Source organism: Oncorhynchus kisutch, linkage group LG15, assembly GCF_002021735.2.
Source record: "Oncorhynchus kisutch isolate 150728-3 linkage group LG15, Okis_V2, whole genome shotgun sequence".
In the NCBI taxonomy this organism is placed as follows: Eukaryota; Metazoa; Chordata; class Actinopteri; order Salmoniformes; family Salmonidae; genus Oncorhynchus; species Oncorhynchus kisutch.
The window spans coordinates 41,712,074-41,733,915 of NC_034188.2; the positions used below are offsets into that span (position 1 = coordinate 41,712,074).

At 40.9% G+C, this 21,842-nt stretch overlaps 3 protein-coding genes across 10 annotated transcripts in view; 2 read left to right on the forward strand and 1 right to left on the reverse strand.

The window, feature by feature from the left end:
* Positions 1–4,505, forward strand: part of LOC109905320 (septin-6) — a 28,110-nt gene extending 23,605 nt beyond the window's left edge. For 2 of the 4 annotated variants that reach the window (XM_020502624.2, XM_020502622.2), the window contains one exon: positions 109–4,505. Coding sequence is in view for 2 of the 4 variants with exons in the window: in XM_020502622.2 (XP_020358211.1) it covers positions 109–124 (16 nt within the window). In the remaining 2 variants the exon portion in view is untranslated. The remainder of the gene's footprint in view (positions 1–108) is intronic. The other 2 variants (XM_020502623.2, XM_020502625.2) reach the window with 2 other exon arrangements.
* Positions 4,506–9,475: 4,970 nt separating this feature from the next.
* On the forward strand, positions 9,476–14,574 carry LOC109905322 (NF-kappa-B-repressing factor). Of its 4 annotated transcripts, none has more exons than XM_020502628.2 (3): positions 9,476–9,798; positions 11,315–11,439; positions 11,639–14,574. In XM_020502628.2, exons 2-3 carry the CDS (start codon positions 11,349–11,351, stop codon positions 13,897–13,899), a joined length of 2,352 nt encoding a protein of 783 aa, XP_020358217.1. In that variant the 5' UTR covers positions 9,476–9,798; positions 11,315–11,348; the 3' UTR covers positions 13,900–14,574. The 4 variants fall into 4 exon arrangements, with proteins under 4 accessions (XP_020358217.1, XP_020358215.1, XP_031646156.1 ...); XM_020502626.2 differs by having other exon boundaries at positions 9,690–9,839; XM_031790296.1 differs by lacking the exon at positions 9,476–9,798 and adding an exon at positions 10,034–10,924.
* Positions 14,575–15,172: 598 nt separating this feature from the next.
* LOC109905323 (ubiquitin-conjugating enzyme E2 A) overlaps positions 15,173–21,842 on the reverse strand; it is a 37,105-nt gene continuing 30,435 nt past the window's right edge. Inside the window, exons 1-7 of one of the 2 annotated variants that reach the window (XM_020502629.2) lie at positions 19,263–19,388; positions 18,860–18,903; positions 18,493–18,573; positions 18,210–18,235; positions 16,893–16,982; positions 16,645–16,733; positions 15,173–16,440 (exon numbers count right to left, since the gene is read on the reverse strand). In XM_020502629.2, the coding sequence (XP_020358218.1) occupies positions 16,312–16,440; positions 16,645–16,733; positions 16,893–16,982; positions 18,210–18,235; positions 18,493–18,573; positions 18,860–18,903 (459 nt within the window). In that variant the 5' untranslated portion in view covers positions 19,263–19,388 and the 3' untranslated portion in view covers positions 15,173–16,311. Of the gene's footprint in view, positions 16,441–16,644; positions 16,734–16,892; positions 16,983–18,209; positions 18,236–18,492; positions 18,574–18,859; positions 18,904–19,262; positions 19,389–21,842 lie in introns of those variants that run through there. The other variant, XM_031790299.1, reaches the window with a different exon arrangement.

A 21,842-nucleotide genomic window follows, 5' to 3' on the forward strand; every position in this document is an offset into this window, starting at 1 on the left:
CTTCCGACATTACATTTGACCAATAACATGAATGTTTCTGTCATTTGATTGAAAAAGTTTGTCTACTAGTGTTGTTAATGCGTAATGCTCCTTCTCTCTTATTTCCAGTTCAGGATTCCTGTAGAAAAGTGCTTCCTCCCTCAGCCAGCTGTGAATGAGTTTTCACCCCATCCTTGGCAGTGCCATGCTGTTCTCTGTGCCCCCCCCCCCCCCCCCCCCCCCCCCCCCCCTCATTCCAACCCCCGCACATGCCCCTGCTCTGAGGAAGAATCCAGCCATTACTGTGAATGGGAATCCTTGACTCGAATGCATGCTTCTTTTATACGTTCTTTCACAAGTCATCATTCTGCGTTTGCCTGTTTTTTTTATGTTGGGTAGACCTTCTCTTTTTGTTTGTTAGCTTGTTTCCGCACGACTGAGTGTGCTTTTAACTTTAACATGCGCAACTACTGTTTTGACCGGCAGGAGTTTGTGGAGGCTAAGGTGAAACGCACATCCGCTATGGTCTGACCAAGCGAGTGGTGTGTGTGTGTGTGTGTGTGTGTGTGGCATGTAGTCTGTGCTCATTGCAGATACTTGGCAGGGGCAGCATATTCACGTCCATGTTTCATACTACCACTGTTCTACTCACTCCACTAAACCACTCCAGTAGTTTGAAGTAATGAAGATGATATCGTATTGGCATAATTATTGAAAATGAAGACACAATTGTAGTACGTTTCTAAATGAAGGCATGTTGTCCACCGCCCATCAAGGGTAGCCTGGTCCCAGATCTGTTTGTACTTTTGCCTACTCCAAACATTGCATGGCTATCAGTTACAGGAAGTTGGAATGATAGCCTCGGCGCCAGTTTGTTTGCGCTATCAAGACAGTGAGTGTTAATAGTGAACTGCTGATGTTATTTCATCTTAGCCTGGTACATGTGAAGACAATAATGCTTTCTCGCCATCTCTTTGCCATACCTCATTGTTTTTAATATACTTTTATCTGCATACTTGTTAGCTTTTGACATTTTACACAAATATGATTTTTATATTTCTATTGCAATTGGGACTTTTTTATGTAAATTTTTTGTATATATAAAAGCACATTTTAATCAATTTAAACAAAAAACAATAATGTAGGGATCAGTATTGCACTTGTATCAGTGTTACACAAAAAAGACTTAATATCCAAAGGAAATAAAGTGTGAATTTCACCAAATATTTCAACTGTGGCCACAATTATTGTGTATGAAATGTATAATCAAGCAGTATTTTAAACATAACCGTGTGTGAGTGGGTTCTGCAAATGTGAGGATATAAGGGTTTCACATAGATTCTGATTACAGTTGGAAACACTTGGTTTGGTCTAGATATTTAACTCCTTCAAGGGCTTTGAGATATCCCGCCATTGTTATTGTCAAAACAATTCTCCTTACAGAGCAAAATTGTCTGCAAACCTGAATTCATAGGGCTGGATCCTAACTTGGACTTTCTTATTAATCATGCCTTGAAGTCAGTAGAACACTTGCATGAGCATTTAAGTTAGGTGCATAAATGTCATGTTAGTATTCAGCCTTATAGTGCTACACTGCTTTTGTCCGAACAGACTGAGCCAGTAGTCATTCTCCATTCCTCCTAGAGAAACAAGATTGGAACACTCCATTGTTTGGCAGATGAGTGTGAGCGCCAATGAGATTGTTGGTTTTTAATTTCAACTCCACCTCCTTCTCATCTGTATCTTGAGGACAGGGTGTTGTTTATCAGGAAAATATTTCTAAGAACCCACACACCACCCTCCAAAAATATGTCTGTGTCCTTGCTCAATATAACCCACATGCCTTTGTACGGTGACACAGGTCAGACAGTTGGTCTGATGAGTCAAATGTCCACAGATGTAGGTATTTTGTTTTCATCTAAATGTATCGAAATGAGTCGCTTACGTACTTACACATTCTTGTACAGTGGTGTAGTAGGCGTTGTTTACAACTTCTCACAATCCCTTCTCAAATTGCTCTTTGTCTCAATGTCTCTGGGGGAACTGTTGTCCTAAGCTCTATTGGTTGGCAGGGTGTGCCTTGGTGTGTGGTCATTCATACATACTGTGCTTTAGTTCCTCTGCTCACTGCTCTGTGTGTATTTACCTTTCCTTTGCAGTAAACCCTGGCTCTGCACTGAGTAGGTGCTTCCACCCTCAAGCTTTGCTAAGGGACCAGGCTTTGTGGGTAGCGGGTACCCCAAGGCTGAGGAGAGGCATTGTGAACCCACCCTTCTGGGTTAAAAAAAAAAAAACATTCATCTGCTTTATGTATTAACAAAAGGATACCCCTATCTGTATTTCGTTGCTGCTCTATGTGCTGACTCTGTGGCTAAATCTGTCTTTTGCGTATGGTTATGCTTTTTTGTCATGTCGTGTTTTTGCTGTGCTGACTGACTAATATCACCATTTGCTTTTTGCTTCTGTAGGGATAGATATTTTCTGGACTGTTTTTGTTGTGCACTTCTTGGTAGTTTTCCCAACATTATTAGGTTTAAGATTGTCTGTTTTGATTTATTAACTGACACTGAATACCTTTTTTTTGTAATTTACAGAGGACATAATATCTGCTGCAAGCAGTTCTCAAGCAATTTATTCAATGTTTTAAATCTGTATTATGCTCAAATTGAATTGGTCAGCTCAAGTACTGTAGTATATTATTATGAGCAGTTATTTTTTTAGCTTACCACACAGACATTGCATTTGTAACAGAGTTAGTGTCATTTGAAGTACAGTAGCAACTATACATGCGTTAGGAAAACCCAAATACGTACGAGTCTTCCCTCCCCAAAAATGTCAGTAATCCTTCTGGTAGGCACTGTTGCTCTCCCTGACTGCTTGGGCATCTCTTGTAACCTTGCATTTGTCTCCTTTCTCTCTAGCTTCTTTTAATCTGTCTTGGCCACCTGTCTGAAGAGGGGATTGCAGCTTCAACAAGAACTAAGCACCCATTTCCTCTTCCTGTCTTTTCTCACTGCATCAACCTTTTTTTAACTTCCATCTCATCTGCTTTGTTGAACATGGCCGTATGTGGACTTCACATGGTATTTTTTGGATAGTTTACCTTTTGCCACCTAATCAAGGTACACTTTGGCAAGTGGGAGTCCTTCACTGATAATATTTTGCAGATCTGTCTTGGTGTATTAATGAACAAAGCTTTGTTCAGGTGCTCAGGTAGGATTCTAAACATTTGTTCAAGAGAAAAACATCAAACCAATAGTTTCATCATACCATTTGTGGCAGAGCCAAGACTCTGGATTAATTTATATTTTGCATAAAACTATCAGAACTTAATTGACAGTACATTTTAAGAAAATCTTTATGTAATAACATTCAATCATATATTCAGTCCATTTTGAGAGGGACTCTGTTTTGAAATAACCATTACAAATAGCCTATTATTAATGTGCTCATCATTCAAAGGGGGGGGGGTTATGATTTTAATTTATTTAACTAGGCAAGTCAGTTAAGAACAAATTCTTATTTGCAATGACGGCCTAACCCGGACGACGCTGGGCCAATTGTGCGCCGCCCTATGGGACTCCCAATCACGGCCAATCGTGATACAGCCTGGAATTGAACCAGGTTCTGTAGTGACACCTCTAGCACTGAGATGCAGGGCCTTAGACTGCTGCACCACTCGGGAGCCCCTATGAATACAAATAGCACAACCCAGATCTCAATAAAGCACTGATAAACCCGCCATATTTATTTGGTGATTGATAGTGCGACGTCTTACCTTGCGTGTGAGTAGTAGAAACTTTTGTCAATACGGATTTAAAAACCATAGGACAATTGCGATCCAAATAAATACAGTATTCTTTGTTCACTGCATAGGTTGTTTCATTGGAACTCAGAAGAGCCAAAGACATGTTCATGTCAAAGCACTTATTTAGTGAAAACACCTTTTCCGTACTGAAATGCCATGTAGGTCGCATTTAATGCCCTTTTACGCATTGTGCTTGAACTACCATCAGTCTATTCTGTATTTTGCATGTCTTTTTCTTTCATCACCTCTGTGATCTTGACCTTTTGCTCCCCATTGTAGTTTTCTCTCCTAACAGTTTTGCACTCTTTCACATTTGATGCTCTATTGTTTGGACCAGTTTAATCTTGTGTATTACTAGTTGTTATGTGCAGTTATACCCCTCTCCACAATTTCCGGCACCCATATTGCCAAATATTACAATGAGATGGAGTTGAATCCTAGATACAGATAGATACTCATGCATTTGTATAATTTATAAGGATATATTTTGTGTATGGAAGTGGAGACCTGTTTTATGAAATATGATCTTTGGATGTGACTTTTCTCTCTGTGTAAAGTTACATTTTGTTGTAAAAAATTGCCATACATTTTTCTAGCATCTGCCATAATCACCCCTCCTAGTCAGTTACCTGTCCACACCACAAATTAATGATAAAATATGTGATTGTAGTTTGATTCCATTTATGTAAATTTTCAATAAAATTATGATGAAAAAGTGTGTATGTTTTTCTTTATGCCAAATAACTTAGTTGTGCAAATAATAAACATTGAGGACAGGTTATACTTTATATTCACTATAAAAGTGAAGAGAAAGACTGCCCCCTTCTGGTTAATGGGGGTATTAGTCAGCCAGCTATTATTAAAGTATTAGCCAGCTATTTAAAATATATACTGAACAAATATATAAATGCCACATAAAACAATTTCAAAGATTTTACTGAGTTACAGTTCATATAAGGAAATCAGTCTATTGAAATAAATTCATCAGACCCTAATCTATGGATTTCACATGACTGGGAATACAGATATGCATCTTTTGGTCACAGATACCTTAAAAGAAAGGTTGGGGTGTGGATCAGAAAACCAGTCCGTATCTGGTGTGACCACCATTTGCCTCATGCAGCGTGACACATTTCTTTTGCATAGAGTTGATCGGGCTGTTGATGGCCTCTTCAATGGCTGTGCGAAGTTGCTGGATATTGTCAAGAACTGGAACAAGCTGTCATACACGTCGATCCAGAGCATCCCAAACATGCTCAATGGGTGACATGTCTGGTGAGTATGCAGGCCATGGAAGAACTGACATTTTCAGCTTACCGGAATTGTGTACAGATCCTTGCGACATGGGGCTGTGCATTATCATGCTGAAACATGCTACAATAACAAATGATGATCAATAACATCAAAGGCTGTACTGAATTCTAACATTACAGCTCCAACTATCATCTTATAAGAATGGCACGACAATGGGCCTCAGGATGTCGTCAAGGTATCTCCGCATTCAAATTTACATCAATAAAATGCAGTTGTGTTGTTGTCCGTAGCTTATGCATGCCCATACCATAACCCCACCGCCACCATAGGGCACTCGATGTGTTCACGTTAACAATCAGCAAACCACTCACCCACACAACGCTTTACACATGGTCTGCGGTTGTGAGGCCAGTTAAGACATACTGTCAAATTCTCTAAAACGACAGAAGCGGCTTATGGTAAAGAAATTAACATTAAATTCTCTGGCAACAGCTCTGGTGGACGTTGTGTAACAAAACTGCACATTTTAGAGTGGCCTTTCATTGTCCCCAGTTTAAGGTGAAATTTTTTTATGATCATGCTATTTAATCCGCTTCTTGATATGCCACACCTGTCAAGTGGATGAATTATCTTGACAAAGGAGAAATGCTCACTAACAGGGATGTAAAATGCAAATCTGTCATCAAGGCAAAGGGTGGCTACTTTGAAAAATATCCAATATAAAATATATTTTGATTAGTTTAACCCTTTTTTGGTAACTAGAGGATTCCATATGTGTTACTTTTGACTGGTACTGTATGTATATACAGTGCCTTGCGAAAGTATTCGGCCCCCTTGAACTTTGTGACCTTTTGCCACATTTCAGGCTTCAAACATAAAGATATAAAACTGTATTTTTTTTGTGAAGAATCAACAACAAGTGGGACACAATCATGAAGTGGAACGACATTTATTGGATATTTCAAACTTTTTTAACAAATCAAAAACTGAAAAATTGGGCGTGCAAAATTATTCACCCCCTTTACTTTCAGTGCAGCAAACTCTCTCCAGAAGTTCAGTGAGGATCTCTGAATGATCCAATGTTGACCTAAATGACTAATGATGATAAATACAATCCACCTGTGTGTAATCAAGTCTCCGTATAAATGCACCTGCACTGTGATAGTCTCAGAGGTCTGTTAAAAGCGCAGAGAGCATCATGAAGAACAAGGAACACACCAGGCAGGTCCGAGATACTGTTGTGAAGAAGTTTAAAGCCGGATTTGGATACAAAAAGATTTCCCAAGCTTTAAACATCCCAAGGAGCACTGTGCAAGCGATAATATTGAAATGGAAGGAGTATCAGACCACTGCAAATCTACCAAGACCTGGCCGTCCCTCTAAACTTTCAGCTCATACAAGGAGAAGACTGATCAGAGATGCAGCCAAGAGGCCCATGATCACTCTGGATGAACTGCAGAGATCTACAGCTGAGGTGGGAGACTCTGTCCATAGGACAACAATCAGTCGTATATTGCACAAATCTGGCCTTTATGGAAGAATGGCAAGAAGAAAGCCATTTCTTAAAGATATCCATAAAAAGTGTCGTTTAAAGTTTGCCACAAGCCACCTGGGAGACACACCAAACATGTGGAAGAAGGTGCTCTGGTCAGATGAACCCAAAATTGTACTTTTTGGCAACAATGCAAAACGTTGTTTGGCGTAAAAGCAACACAGCGCATCACCCTGAACACACCATCCCCACTGTCAAACATGGTGGTGGCAGCATCATGGTTTGGGCCTGCTTTTCTTCAGCAGGGCAGGGAAGATGGTTCAAATTGATGGGAAGATGGATGGAGCCAAATACAGGACCATTCTGGAAGAAAACCTGATGGAGTCTGCAAAAGACCTGAGACTGGGACGGAGATTTGTCTTCCAACAAGACAATGATCCAAAACATAAAGCAAAATCTACAATGGAAAATGGTTCAAAAATAAACATATCCAGGTGTTAGAATGGCCAAGTCAAAGTCCAGACCTGAATCCAATCGAGAATCTGTGGAAAGAACTGAAAACTGCTGTTCACAAATGCTCTCCATCCAACCTCACTGAGCTCGAGCTGTTTTGCAAGGAGGAATGGTAAAAAATGTCAGTCTCTCGATGTGCAAAACTGATAGAGACATACCCCAAGCGACTTACAGCTGTAATCGCAGCAAAAGGTGGCGCTACAAAGTATTAACTTAAGGGGGCTGAATAATTTTGCACGCCCAATTTTTCAGTTTTTGATTTGTTAAAAAGGTTTGAAATATCCAATAAATGTCGTTCCACTTCATGATTGTGTCCCACTTGTTGTTGATTCTTCACAAAAAAATACAGTTTTATATCTTTATGTTTGAAGCCTGAAATGTGGCAAAAGGTCGCAAAGTTCAAGGGGGCCGAATACTTTCGCAAGGCACTGTATACACTACCTGTCAAAGGTTTTAGAACACATAATCATTCAAAAGTTTTAATTTTTTACTATTTTCTACATTGTAGAATAATAGTGAAGACATTGAAACTATGAAATAACACATGGAATCATGTAGTAACCAAAAAAGTGTATATTCATATTTTAGATTCTTCAAAGTAGCAACCCTTTGCCTTGATGACAGCTTTGCACACTCTTGGCATTTCTCAAACAGCTTCACCTGGAATGCTTTTCAACCGTCTTGAAAGAGTTCCCACATATGCGGAGCACTTGTTGGCTGCTTTTCCTTCACTTATGCAGTCCAACTCAGCCCAAACCATCTCAATTGGGTTGAGGTTGGGTGATTGTGGAGGCCAGGTCATCTGATGCAACACTCCACCGTTCTCCTTCTTGGTCAAATAGCCCATACATAGCCTGGAGGTGTGTTGGGTCATGGGATTGCGTATTGGTGCAGAATGCTGTGGTAGCCATGCTGGTTAAGTGTGCGTTGAATTCTAAATAAATCGTAGACAGTGTCACCAGCAAAGTACCCCCCACACCATAACACCTCCTCCTCCATGCTTTACGGTGGGAAATACACATGCGGAGACCATCCGTTCAACCACACAGCGTCTCACAAAGACAAATTTCATCTCAAATTTGGACTCCAGACCAAAGGACAAATTTCCAATGGTCTAATGTCCATTGCTTGTGTTTCTTGGTCCAAGCAATTATCTTATTCTTATTGGTGCTCTTTAGTGCTTTCTTTACAGCAATTCGACCATGAAGGCCTGATTCACACAGTCTCTCCTGAACCGTTGTTGAGATGTGTCTGTTACTTGAACTCTGTGAAGCATTTATTTGGGCTGCAATTTCTGAGGCTGGTAACTCTAATGAACTTATCCTCTGCAGCAGAGGTAACTCTGGGTCTTCCATTCCTGTGGCGGTCCTTATGAGAGCCAGTTTCATCATAGCGATAGATGGTTTTTGCGACTGCACTTGAGGAAACTTATTCTTGAAATGTTCCGGATTGACTGACCTTCATGTCGTGTAAAGTAATGATGGACTGTTATTTCGCTTTGCTTATTTTAGCTGTTCTTGCCATAACAGGTAAAAGACCAAGTACCTGTCACAACACAACTGATTGGCTCAAACGTAATAAGGTAAGACATTCCACAAATGAACTTTGAAGAAGGCACGCCCGTTAATTGAAACGCATTCCAGGTGACCTCATGAAGCTGGTTGAGAGAATGCCAAGAGTGCGCAAAGGGTGGCTATTTTAAGAATCTCAAATATATTTTTATTTGTTTCAACACTTTTTTGGTTACTACATGATTCCATGTGTTATATCGTAGTTTATGTCTTCACTATTATTCTACAATGTAGAAAATAGTAAAAAATTAAGAAAAACCCTTGAATGAATAGGTGTTCTAAAACTTGTGATGGTAGTTATTGACCAAATACTTATTTTCCACCATAATTCGCATATAAATTCATTAAAAATCATACAATGTGATTTTCTGGATTTGTTTTCCCTCATTTTGTCTGTCATAGTTGAAGTGTACCTATGATGAAAATTACAGGCCTCTCTCATCTTTTTAAGTGGGAGAACTTGCACAATTGGTTGCTGACTAAATACTTTTTTGCTCCCCTGTATACCTAATACACATTACATAAGATAATACAGTCGACCACCTCCAATATATTTAGTTCCTCTGCCTGTCTGCTACATAAGATAATAGTCGACCACCTCCAATATATTTAGTTCCTCTGCTACATAAGATAATACAGTCGACCACCAATATATTAGTTCCTCTGCTACATAAGATAATACAGTCGACCACCAATATATTTAGTTCCTCTGCCTGTCTGCTACATAAGATAATACAGTCGACCACCTCCAATATATTTAGTTCCTCTGCTACATAAGATAATACAGTCGACCACCTCCAATATATTTAGTTCCTCTGCCTGTTTGCTACCAGCTCCGCGGTTGCATCCGGAAACTGACGCCACGATTTCAGAGGGACAAAAAAAGAGGGTTATTATGGGAGGTTGATGCGAGTAGCTACTGTAAATTCACTTCGAGTGAAATTCTGCAATTGCTCAACACATTTCTGAATGCCACATAACGACCCGTCTCAATATAGCTACCACTGCAGCATTCGAGTCTAATCAGCTAGCTAGCTGACAGCGTTGACCCCCCCCCCCCCCCCCCCGGATGTTATGGTGATGACCGAAGCCTTTGCCGAAGCTGTTAGTTAGCTACGGACATTCAATACGCATTGAACTTGCTAGCCTGCTAACTATTTTTGAAAAACTGACATCAAAAGGTACAAACAAAGAGACGTTGGACTTGGAACTTCGCATAGAGGTCAGAGTAGCTCAAATCTTAATTTGAGCTAAAAAAATCAATTCGACAAAATCTGTCTCGTGCTTCATATCACATTTCCGTGCAAGATGATGCATCAATCTTTTTTTTTCCAATGAGCTAACTAGCTACCGTTAGCCATCTTTGCTCGTCTGCTGCGTCACTTGTTTCGCCAGATAACATGTGTTTTACTTTTAGTCAGATAATTGTCTGCAGATGAAATCATAACTAAAATGAGCAAATCATGCTTGAATTATTTGACTTCAATGATAACGTAGCCAGCTAGGTAACGTTAGCTGTTGTGCTAGTTGTGTGCACGCTAAATCGGTATACTTCGTAGACATTTTTGGAGGGGATAAATTGTGCACGAAATGGGAGTCGTAATTAAACAGAAATGTAGCCAATGTTAGCATAAATAATTGCAGTTTCCACATTAATGGACGGTTTTGACTGAAGCATCAGTCAGCCTATTCTTATTGATCTATCACTGAGCCCCATAATTCTTTGCGATAGTGGCCATGCTGGCAGCTGGTAATAGTTTTTGCGCAGAGGAAGCGAGAGGCATAACTGGGCCCAAAACCTGTCTTCTCCAGCAGGTGGCGTCCCCCCGCTCACCAAGCGAGAAGCTTTTCGTTCAATGAGTGTCGAATTTGGTCAAAAGAAATGTAATGGTTTATTTGCTACATGAGGCTTATTTGATCGAATAGAAGTTTCGTAATGCATAGACTGTTACGACTACTGATATAAGTAGGACAGGTGACATCCCGGAAACTTTGAAAAGAAAAACAAAACACACTATATGGGAGTTGTTCCTGTTGTTCACCCGCGTCTCTGCCCTCTCATTGGCTAGAATGGGCCCACCTGATCTTGCCTCCAACCGACTGCCTTTCATTTTTGAAGACATTTATTATCGTTTTTAGAGCTGCCACTTGAGTGTCTGGTCAATATAATGGATAACCTGTGACTGCAGTCTGTAAACTGAGTTTGTTAGCTATCACTAGTTATGTTGGTGCCATCTTCCTAATCTAATGACGACATTTACACAGCCAAATCCATCTGTCAATGAGTTTTTAAAGTGAGGAACAGTGGTAGGCATATAACAATTTATTGTGAAATTGTATTATCGATAGTTTTGGCAAACAATGTCTTCATCATGGGGTGCAGATGGGATTTCAGAAGAAGAACATTACTTGAACTGACTTGAATTTGACCTGAATTTAGAGAACTATTTCACCCCATCACCCCCCATGTGCTTCTCTGTCCAACAACAAAGGCTATCCTGACAACTGGATAATGAAATGGGCATCTACCTTGCCTACAGATTTGTTTTTAGTCCTACATTTGATGTGGGAAGTATAACAACACAAGTTCTCTCCCTAATAGAGTATTTCCGGTAATAAAGTGTCAGTATGTTACTGTGCTAACATGGAAATACACATTTTGCTTGTTTACCTAATACAGCTCTGTTTTCTTTTAAGGTATGGACCTGATCTGAGGAGAGAGGTGCTGGATATGGCTGAAGGGATTTACATTGGCGAAATGCACTCCTTTGACCTAGTTCCAAGTGCTGAAGCAAAAAAGAGACCCAATTCATCAGATGGCAGTGAGTGATTTTGGTTCTTCAGATTTAACTCCTTGCCACATCTGAACTAATTTTGGATGTTGTTGAAGTATTTTGCTTATCTACTGGAAGGTGGCAAATAACTTAACTCAACATAATGTATACTATATGCTTTTTTATTGTTATATTATTGTTTTATACTTGTCATTGATTGATTCTCTGATTTGTTCTTTAATGTTAGGAGAAGAGCCAATGAGGAAGATGCCGGTGTCCAAATTTTGTTCCAGACCACTGTTTGAGCCTGTGCACTTTGTTAGTGGTGGCAGCAATGGCGGGTCTGGTAATGATGAGAAGGAGAATGACAAGGAACGCCGGAGGAGTGAGGTGAACAGTTTGAGACAGCGGGACTCTGACCGTCCGTCTTATGGCAGCAACCGAGCTCAGGGCTCCTCTGCAGCTAGACCAGCATTTGACAGAGTTTCATCATACGGTTCTTCTTCTGACTCTTGGAGGGACAGAGATGGACAAAGTGATAGAGAGAGAGATCGAGACATACCCTCAGGTAGCACAAGTGGTTTAGGTTATGGGAGCCGAGGATCCACTTCAGATTATATGACTAAAGTGCAGCAGGACTACTCAGACAGATTTGAAGCCCATAGCACTAGGCAGCCGGACTCATACTCTCAGGCCGCTAGGTTTGATGGATATGGAGGGGGCAGTCGATCAGGGGGCTGGGGGGATTCAGGACGCCAAGGACTTGGCTTCGGGCATCAGGACAGAGGGAATCAGGACAGACCCTCATCTAGCAGGCCATTCAGCAGAGTCTACAGTAGCCCAGGGAGGAGTAGCCCCTCAGTTTCTGGGTCTTCTTCACAACCCATCCCCATATCTCAAGCCGTACTGGATGAAAAGCAGAGGCTGATCAATAGTGTGGCATCTGCCATAGCTGTCACTTTAAGAGACCCCGCATTCATGTGTGGAGCTGAATCTCCAAACTACAATTTCATGCTAAGCCGTAGCATCCAGGCCTGTAAGACCAACCCAGAGTACATTTATGTCAACCTCAAAGATATCCCTCCAGCAGACCTACCCAAGAACAGGAAAGTACCAACTGATGGCTATGCCTGTGAGCTGAGATGCCAGTGTGTTTACCTTGCTACTGGATACTCTGGAAGCAAAAACGGGGCCAGGGACCGTGCTTCTGAGCAGGCTATTAAGCTTTTCTTTAAACAGGTGGAGGTCCGTGTAGTGCAGCGCAAATTCAAACACTCCTTGGTCAATGATATTGTGGTCTGCCAGATCAACTGCCCTACCCCTGCTTTTCTACCGGCACTGCGTAATCCAGAGGATAAGCCGACGCCTAGCTCCAAGGGGCAATACGAGCCTGACAAACGCAAGCACTGGACCGATTTTGTCATTGTTGACAACGCTCATGATGCCATCTGCATTCTTAACAACTCTGCCGCCTTCAACCGCATGAAGATTGACTACAAGTTTGATGTGGTTCCCAACAGCAGTGCATGGCAATGTAGTGTGTACCTGCAGGACGAGCTGGTGGCACAGGCCAAGGGAAGTAAGAAGACATCTAAACATACAGCAGCTGAAGAGGCAGTGAGGAAACTGCGCATGAACCAGGCAGCCCGGCAGCAACAACAACCACAGCAGTTCTCCCGAGGGAACAATCCCTCTGACCCATCAGGTGGCCGTTTCGGTCACCAGGGTGGTAGGAAGAAACACTTGAGTGAGCTGGTCATCCTAGAGAACTCAGACAATGCCATTTGCATCATTAATGACACTGCCCAGTTCAACAAGGTAGCTGCCGATTATAAGTTCACAGTGCTACCAGATCACCGCTGGAGGTGTGAGGTATACCTGGAGGGTCAGTATGTAGCGTCAGGCATCGGACCCAAGAAAACGGTGAAGCACATTGCAGCAGAGGAAGCCCTGGCCACACTCAGGCAGACACAGGCTGTGGTTAAATCTAACCTCAGAAAGGAGGGTAATGCTGACGCCCTCTCTCGCCACCAGATTCTGACGCGCTCTGGTGAGGAGGCCTCGAGACAGGAGATCAAGGAGGATAACATTGGGAATCAGCTACTCCGCAAGATGGGCTGGAAGGGTGGCGGATTGGGCCGGGAAGGGGAGGGCATCTCTGAACCCATAAAGGTCAAAGAGCAGTTCTCCAGAGAAGGACTGGGTATGGACATGGACAAGTCTGGGAATCAGCTCACCAAACGGAACATTGAGGACATCATCCGTAACTATGCCAGTTCAGACCGCCAGGATGACCTGCGCTTCTCCACTGAACTCAACAATGATGAACGCAAGCAGATCCACCAGATATCCCAGAAGTATGGCCTGCGGAGTAAGTCATATGGCCAGGGCAGGCTGCGCTTCCTCATCGTCAGTCGCAAAGTGCACAAAGACCAGCTCATTGGCCAGCTCCTGCAGGAAGGGCAGGTGGGACGCTACGAGCTGGTGAAACCTCAGGCCTCACACTGACTGGATGTAGTATAGCTCCAACAAACTACCGATGACCGATACTTCAGAACAAAAACAGGTGTGCCTGATCTGGGCAAAGGTTGTACTTTTATTGGGGATGTTTCAATCTTCTAGGCTTGTCTTTTGGGGAAATACTTCAGTGTTTTCTGCATTCCATTTCCTACAATTGCATATTTTCTGGCATTGTTTTAACGCTTCTTGTCATTCTACAATTTGGTCTTCTGTCAGCTTCACATTTGCACAATATGCTAGTGATTTGTGCTGTAACAGTTGATTGGAGTTATGTATCTTGACAAAAAGGCTCAAAACATTTTAGCAAACGTTTTTCATGGCTACAGAAATAGCCTAAACCAGCAGAATGCCTGGCATTTTACCTACACACGTTTCATTAGTAAAAATGTATATGGCATCACATCAAGTGACATCTGTAACTATATGCTGACATTGACACATCCCTGACATAATACTTTCTATGTTATTTTCCCCCCTTGGATAGTTAGATAATTGAAAAATAAAAGCTGCCTCCAAGACTTGTAATATGATCTTTGTCACATGGTAAAAGCGCAAGCTGTGATCCCTTTGAAATGTCAGATGTATATGTCTTAGTGAATAGTTAACTTGTCTGCTTGTTTTCACAGCTGTAATAATGATCAATAAATTAAGTCTTATAGTTGTCTACTGTCTGGACTTCAATACTTGTGAGTTGACTGATGTGTATTTACAAATATATTCATCAAAATGCATTGGAACATTTTTTATATTAACACTGATGTTCCTATGAACAATGACTATTCCAGTTCTGTTCAATGTTTGCAAGTCTAAGTTTGTAGCAATATTGTAAAGGTTTTAGGTTGAATCCCTGAGCTGACAAGGTAAACTGCTGTCGTTCTGCCCCTGAACAAGGCAGTTAATCCACTTTTGTGTCAATTTTCTCACCAGTGTTATGTTTCCACCAGAATTCAATTGTGGATAAAAAATCAGTGTGTGAGAGTGCACACAAAATGTACATTTTCGCTTAAGTTATGTACCAAAGAAAGGTATAAAGTTCAATGTGTTTCCATTGCATTTTCAACTCTACTGATAGTTTTGCCACAAACTATTGCGTTAAATAGCAAATGTGCCTACTCTTGTCTTGGCACCTGTGCTCTAGCCCAGGGTTTCCCAAACTTGGTGCTGGGGCCCCCACTGAGTGCACATTTTGTTTTTTGGGGGAGCCCCAAAGCCAAATTTGGGAAACCCTGGTCTAGTCTACATGAGATTATTATGGACGAGATCAAGAATATTTTTATTTGTCAAATGGAAGTCAAGCATCGATCATCATGTCACCAGAATAAGACCCTCTATATTTATTGGAAAGCAGCATTAGGCTCATCACATGCACTTTCACCCCCTGTGAAGTTCATCAGAATTTATTTAACCGCAGCCTAATAATCTACATAAACCGAGTTTTAGTGGGAATATCACACACACCATATCACCACGACTCCAAATGTACTTTGACATAACGGTTATATCAATATTTACACAAAGGCATTGCCACTGCCATTTCCCACATATTTCATTTTACCGACAAAAAGATCACACCATGTCAAACGAACAAATGATCTGGCATTTATAAAAGTACACCGAAACACCCTTTTTCTATCACAGCTGTCGTGATTTTTATAATCACTCACATATACACACATTATTTGACTTGCATAAAAACTGTCCATGGAAACATAGTTACTTATAGCTTTTTTCTTTTTGTTGCAACAGTTACAGGACTTTTGAAAGTGCACCAAGTACGTTCCTTTCGGAAACACTTGATTCCTGATGCATATCATTCATTGATGAAAGTGCCATTTGGCACAAAGCCCCAACAAGAACACGGTTTGTGCATAAAAAAAAAAGGATAGGATATTGAGATTGACATTGGTTGGGAATAGAAGTCCATGACAGGTGTTCATCATATTGTTTCTTAGTTAATATCATACTAAAGTTTCAAAAAGGCAAATGGGTGAGAGAAGCTAGAAACCAAACATTCAAAGAATAGAAAAAAAGAAAAATGTTGATCCACACAGCAAATCACACTGTAGAGGACTTAAAACCACTAAAATGACAAGATACAAAAGTAACTACAAATGAACATACCTTTCTGTCTCAAGATAGAAATATGGGGGTAAATTACATTGTAAGTAACCCAGATTAAAGTAAATGTACATTGTTAAATGATGTGCTCTTGTCCAGGAGGAGCATTCTGCATGAAGTGATACCACAACATACAAACCTCACTACAGACACACACACATAATGCAGAGAAAGATTTAAACCATGATGTGAATTTCATTTCCTTTATGAGAGATTTGTCTTCTGTGTTTTTGTTTCAACTTGAGGCTGGATATTGTTCATTCTTTGTGAATGGTGAGGGGGTCAACAATCACGCCAACTCTGTTCCACGATGGCAGACACCCTCTTCTCATACTCCCGCTTGTTCTCCTGGTACAGCTGAGCTGCCTGGCTGTTGGCTGGGCTGTTCGGATTCGGCTCATCCAGTAAAGACTAGGACAATGCAATAAGACAATTTTTAATAACAACAGTATTCATTTTTTACTTTATTTTTTAAAGAAATTGTTCCTAACATTGAATCAGACAACACAGATATTTGAGGACTAATTAAAGCACATCAAAAGATCTTTACGAGGAAAGAATCCAGCGATTTATGAGTATTTCCCGCTGGAAATCTTTGGAGAATGTTTAGTATACCTGTATTGAAGTTAGGATTGAAGAAACATCGTATGTCGGACTCCAGCGGTTTTGAAGAATGTCCAAGCATATACTACCATCTGCATAGACTGCACATTACAAAACATACATTTACTCTTCATAACAATGACTGGTGGATTGACTTGTTGACAAAGATTCAGCTGTTCCATTATAAAAAGGATCCTGTAAGCAATAAGCATGTTTCTAAAATGCCGTGCCCACCTCCTTTCCAGAAAAGAAAAACGTACCGTTTGGATGAAACATTTTGGAGACAAAACGCACTGTTGGAGGCTTGTTAGGGTATTCCTCTGTGAATTCTATTGTGAGTTTGAAAGTTCCTGAAATGAGAGAATTTATAATACGGGCACTAAATCATCACACAAGGTTAACCGGTTAGCTTGACAATGACAACAATGGAGTTGGTATTGGCAAGAGCACAAACGGATCTGGGACCAAGCTAAAACAGAAGGTCTTAAATTCAAAGTTGTTCTTGCTGCCAAATGTTTTGAGCAACCAAATAGCATAAGCATACTGTATTTGGCCAATACATTTTTGCAGCTATTCCAATACCAGAGAACATTATCTAGTATACAGAGAAAAAATCCTAATGTACATAACTGCAACTCAATCACAGACATTCACTAGAACAGAGGATTACTGGTGGCTGGTGGGCCTGATTAGCCCTTGATCACACATAAGAGTCGAAGGGGTGTTCTGTAGGGGGCAGTTTCTTAAAGATCCCTGACGCTCAATCAGAATATTAACATGCATCGTGGTTTTGGAAGCATAAGAACCCTACACACCTCAATAGGGGTTGGGGTTAGTGTTCCCACACAGACATATCTCCATGTTACAGTGCTTGTTTACGGAAAACAAATGGCAGACAAGAGACTACCACCTGTGCTAATTAGCAATCTAGCATGCGTCAAACACCTGTGTGTAAGTTTAACTCGGAAAGTGTAGTTTTGTCAGATGGAGGCACACATAGCTGTATGGATCTGTGCTAAACTGCTAAGTGTAGCTTTTTATATTTTAAGCATTCTTTCTCACTGATGAAAGACAAGGGCCATATGCTTTGAAAGCCGTATTACAATAAATGATTACTGACTTTTCTAAATGTTGTAGGGAATCTAGTTCACGAGGCAGTCGTGGGCAAAGCTAATGGCTGAGAACCGTAGTGAGATGCCAGAATGCCACCTAGAGTTTGGGAGCTAGGGTCTGATAAGGCATATTCACTGACTGACATGTCATAAACAGATACAATCCCCTGGTTTTGAAAAAACAAACAAGGGTTAACCCATTCACAGGCGTCATTCACTTGCTGGCAGGCAGTAATTTCAGCTCAACCATGCAACAGGTGAAAGAAGCTGATTCAGCTGGATTGCTATACTTTTCCGATAAGACACCACCTGGTCTACAATGTACTGTTCCAACTAGCAGGTCTCTCCCAATTAAAGAGCCATTATCATGGTACTGATCACTTCCATTTGAGTTATCAAACACATACACCAAAATGTAGCAGCTACAGAAAGTCAACACACAGCTAGCTAACGTTAGCTACTTACCATCTTCAAAAGGGGTTCCCTCTGGGCTGCGGGAAGAGAGAAAACAATTTCAATATAGCTAATCACCTGTGTCAACTAGCTTGATAACTTTACATGCTTCGGCTAAGAGCTGTACTAGAAGTTAATTGCTTGAAAATTAACAGGAAGTTCATAGCTAATAACACTCTACGTTGGATACACGTTGACATGTCATTGTTGTGCGGGTAGCGGCGTTTCTGTACTACACAACTAACGTTACTTGTTCTGGCTAGTTAGCAACTACTTTTAAAGTGCAGTCGCTTACCCAAAAATTACGGCATTCCACACCATGATATTGTTTTCAGAAGGGGCTCCACTAACTCCAGCAGGAGGGTCCTCTTGAAGCCTGAGAAATACGTTTATTTTCGATGGTTAGCATTAGTTAGCGAGCTAATTAAATAGGCTAACGATAGAGCTAACTGGCATGGCTAGCTAAAGTTCACTACAACTTGAAACGATTAACCTGTAACGTTATCTTTATGTTAACACAAGTGTTAGCTAGTAAATTAAGTTACCCAGTAGCAGATACGTTAGATAAGATGAAAGTTAACATTTAGCCAGCTAGCTGTGTTGTGAGCTAGCTAGCTGAACAGATTCACCTGGCCCTAACTAACGTTACTCTTCCCACGTACCGTTTAAAATCTCTCATTAAACGCCGTCTTGCTGGAGTTGACATCTTATTCAGTTGATAAAAAAGAGGTATGGATACGGTTAGAAGTTACGTTTTAAAACAAACGAATTTCACAGTAATTATTATATTTCCAAAGATAGGGTTCCGCAATCTTTGGCTAGCTAGCCAAATATGTTTGTTTCTCGCTAGGAGTACGTTAGTAGGACATGATCTGGGCTAGGCACTACGTCGCGAAAGGGGGGTGAATACGAGGGCATAGTGAGTGTTGCCTGTCTTCGATAAGTTTAAATGAATCTTGAATCTGTAATTAAAATAACAATTACGTAATTATTCAGTGAATATTCAACATAAAAATTTATTTGTACAACACATTTCAATGGTCAAGTATGTTTGAATGTAGCTACCTTCACTCTCCACGTTTGTTGTTCCCCTGTAACAATTACGTCAGATTTAGCGTGGGGTTGTTACCACAGCCACAAAGTCAAAATGAGCTATATAGTAAAATTTAATGAAAACAAAAATTCGATTTTTGGTCTTAATTTAAGGTTATGTTTAGGGATACGGTAAACAATTGTGGTTAAGGGTAGGTTTGAAACAGTGGCATTCAAACATTTTCAGCGGGGAACACATTTGTTCGGACATAAATTATGGGGACACCACCCCAAATCTAATGACACAACCTTAAAATAGGTCCATTTAGATTTTTTAAATCAACAAATGAAAATGCAATTATTTATTGAAGGTTATCTCTTATCAAAATGGTGTAGTCTTTTCTTCATTTTTTGTTCCTAAAAATAAATACAATAATTATTATTATTATTTTGGCAAAATATTGGTGACCCAACTGCAGGTCTCTGTGACCCCCGAATACCACTGGTTTAAAATCAGATTTAAGAAGAGAAATTGTAAATAGTCGGGTTAAACCATAATTATGACTTTGTGGCTGTGATAACTAGTGACGACCTTAGCATGGGTGTGCAAGGTAAATTCCAGGATGTGTGTAACAGTTATTGTAAACTGTAAATCAATCTGGGTGGCAAATGTGCAGTCACATTCATTTAGCCTACTCTAAAAAGCAGTTGGTGATAATCATTGGTGATCCACCAATGAGTATTATGGGGTATTATTATGTGAACTGAGTGACAGGTTATGACCAAGATGCTGTGCCAGAGATGCTAGCAGCAGTTTATGTAACCTTCAAGCTCAGGGATGGGTAACTTTGATGGGGGTGGGGGCCACCAAAAATCTGAATTCATCATGGGGGGCTGCAGTGGCTTGTGTTGGGCCAGTAACCGAAAGGTCGCTCGTTCGAATCCCCGGGTCAGACTTTCTAAAACAAAATGGTTGATGTGCCCTTGAGTAAGGCACTTAACCCTAATTGCTCCTATAAGTCGCTCTGGATAAGAGAAACTGCGAAATGACTCAAATGTAAATGTCTGTATACCCACATCCATACCCACACATGCAGTCACAGCCACCTTGTGAGAAAAACACTATTGACAGTGGGTTGAAAAAAATGATGTTTTAGACTTTTTTTGCCATGGGTGTAGAGAACATTTAGCCGTTTTAAAGCAAGTTTGCTGCAATACTACACATTTTCCCATGGATGGACAGAAGATTTGTGCATTTTATAACTAATTTCATGCAATTCTACTCATTTTTCCATGAGGCAGAGAGAAAAATAAGCAGTTTTACAGATGATTTCCTGCAATTCTACATATTTTTCCATAGGGTGGAGAGAAATGTTTGGAGTTTTTAATATGATATCTGAGTGTGAGTGACTAACAAAATTAATGGGGCCCCCTCCCAGACAGTAATTCGACCATGATTACTAGAAGCTTAGATAGCTGGCTAGAGTAATTTACCAATCAATGTTTTTTAGCTGAAATGGGTTAATTGGGTCACTGTCCGTGTCTGACATAACAAAGAGAAAAACTACACAAATTAGTTTGGTTTGGCCAGTGTAGGCCGTCATTGTAAATAAGAATTTGTTCTTAACTGACTTGCCTAGTTAAATACAGGTTAAATAAAAAATAATGTATTTTTATTTTTTACAAATGCTCTTTAACTTTGGTGACTACTAACTACTTTTTAAAAACCAATGTATAGTTCATACATGTATAATTACTGTCTTATCTCATTTAGCCATGAAATCCCTAGTTTAAAAGCGACTGTTTTTCTGGAAGCTATGCTGCATCATTTCCCCTACATTTCCCCCCACATGGACCAGCCCTCAAGCAACTTCAGTTCAACCAATGAGCTTCAGACCCTCGCCATTTGAGTGACAGCTAGCAAGAGGCACATCATGCACACACAGCAAAGCAAGAGAGAGCAATAACGTGGAACAAAAATCTGCACATATGTGACGTAGTATGCAATGTCCAGGGACCTGTCTCAGCCTCCAGTATTTATGCTGCAGTAGTTTATGTGTCGGGGGGCTGGGGTCAGTTTGTTATATCTGGAGTACTTCTCCTGTCCTATTCGGTGTCCTGTGTGAATCTAAGTGTGCGTTCTCTAATTCTCTCCTTCTCTCTTTCTTTCTCTCTCTCGGAGGACCTGAGCCCTAGGACCATGCCCCAGGACTACCTGACATGATGACTCCTTGCTGTCCCCAGTCCACCTGGCCATGCTGCTGTTCCAGTTTCAACTGACCTGAGCCCTAGGACCATGCCCCAGGACTACCTGACATGATGACTCCTTGCTGTCCCCAGTCTACCTGGCCATGCTGCTGCTCCAGTTTCAACTTCCACCTGACTGTGCTGCTGCTCTAGTTTCAACTGTTCTGCCTTATTATTATTCGACCATGCTGGTCATTTATGAACATTGAACATCTTGACCATGTTCTGTTATAATCTCCACCCGGCACAGCCAGAAGAGGACTGGCCACCCCACATAGCCTGGTTCCTCTCTAGGTTTCTTCCTAGGTATTGGCCTTTCTAGGGAGTTTTTCCTAGCCACTGTGCTTCTCCACCTGCATTGCTTGC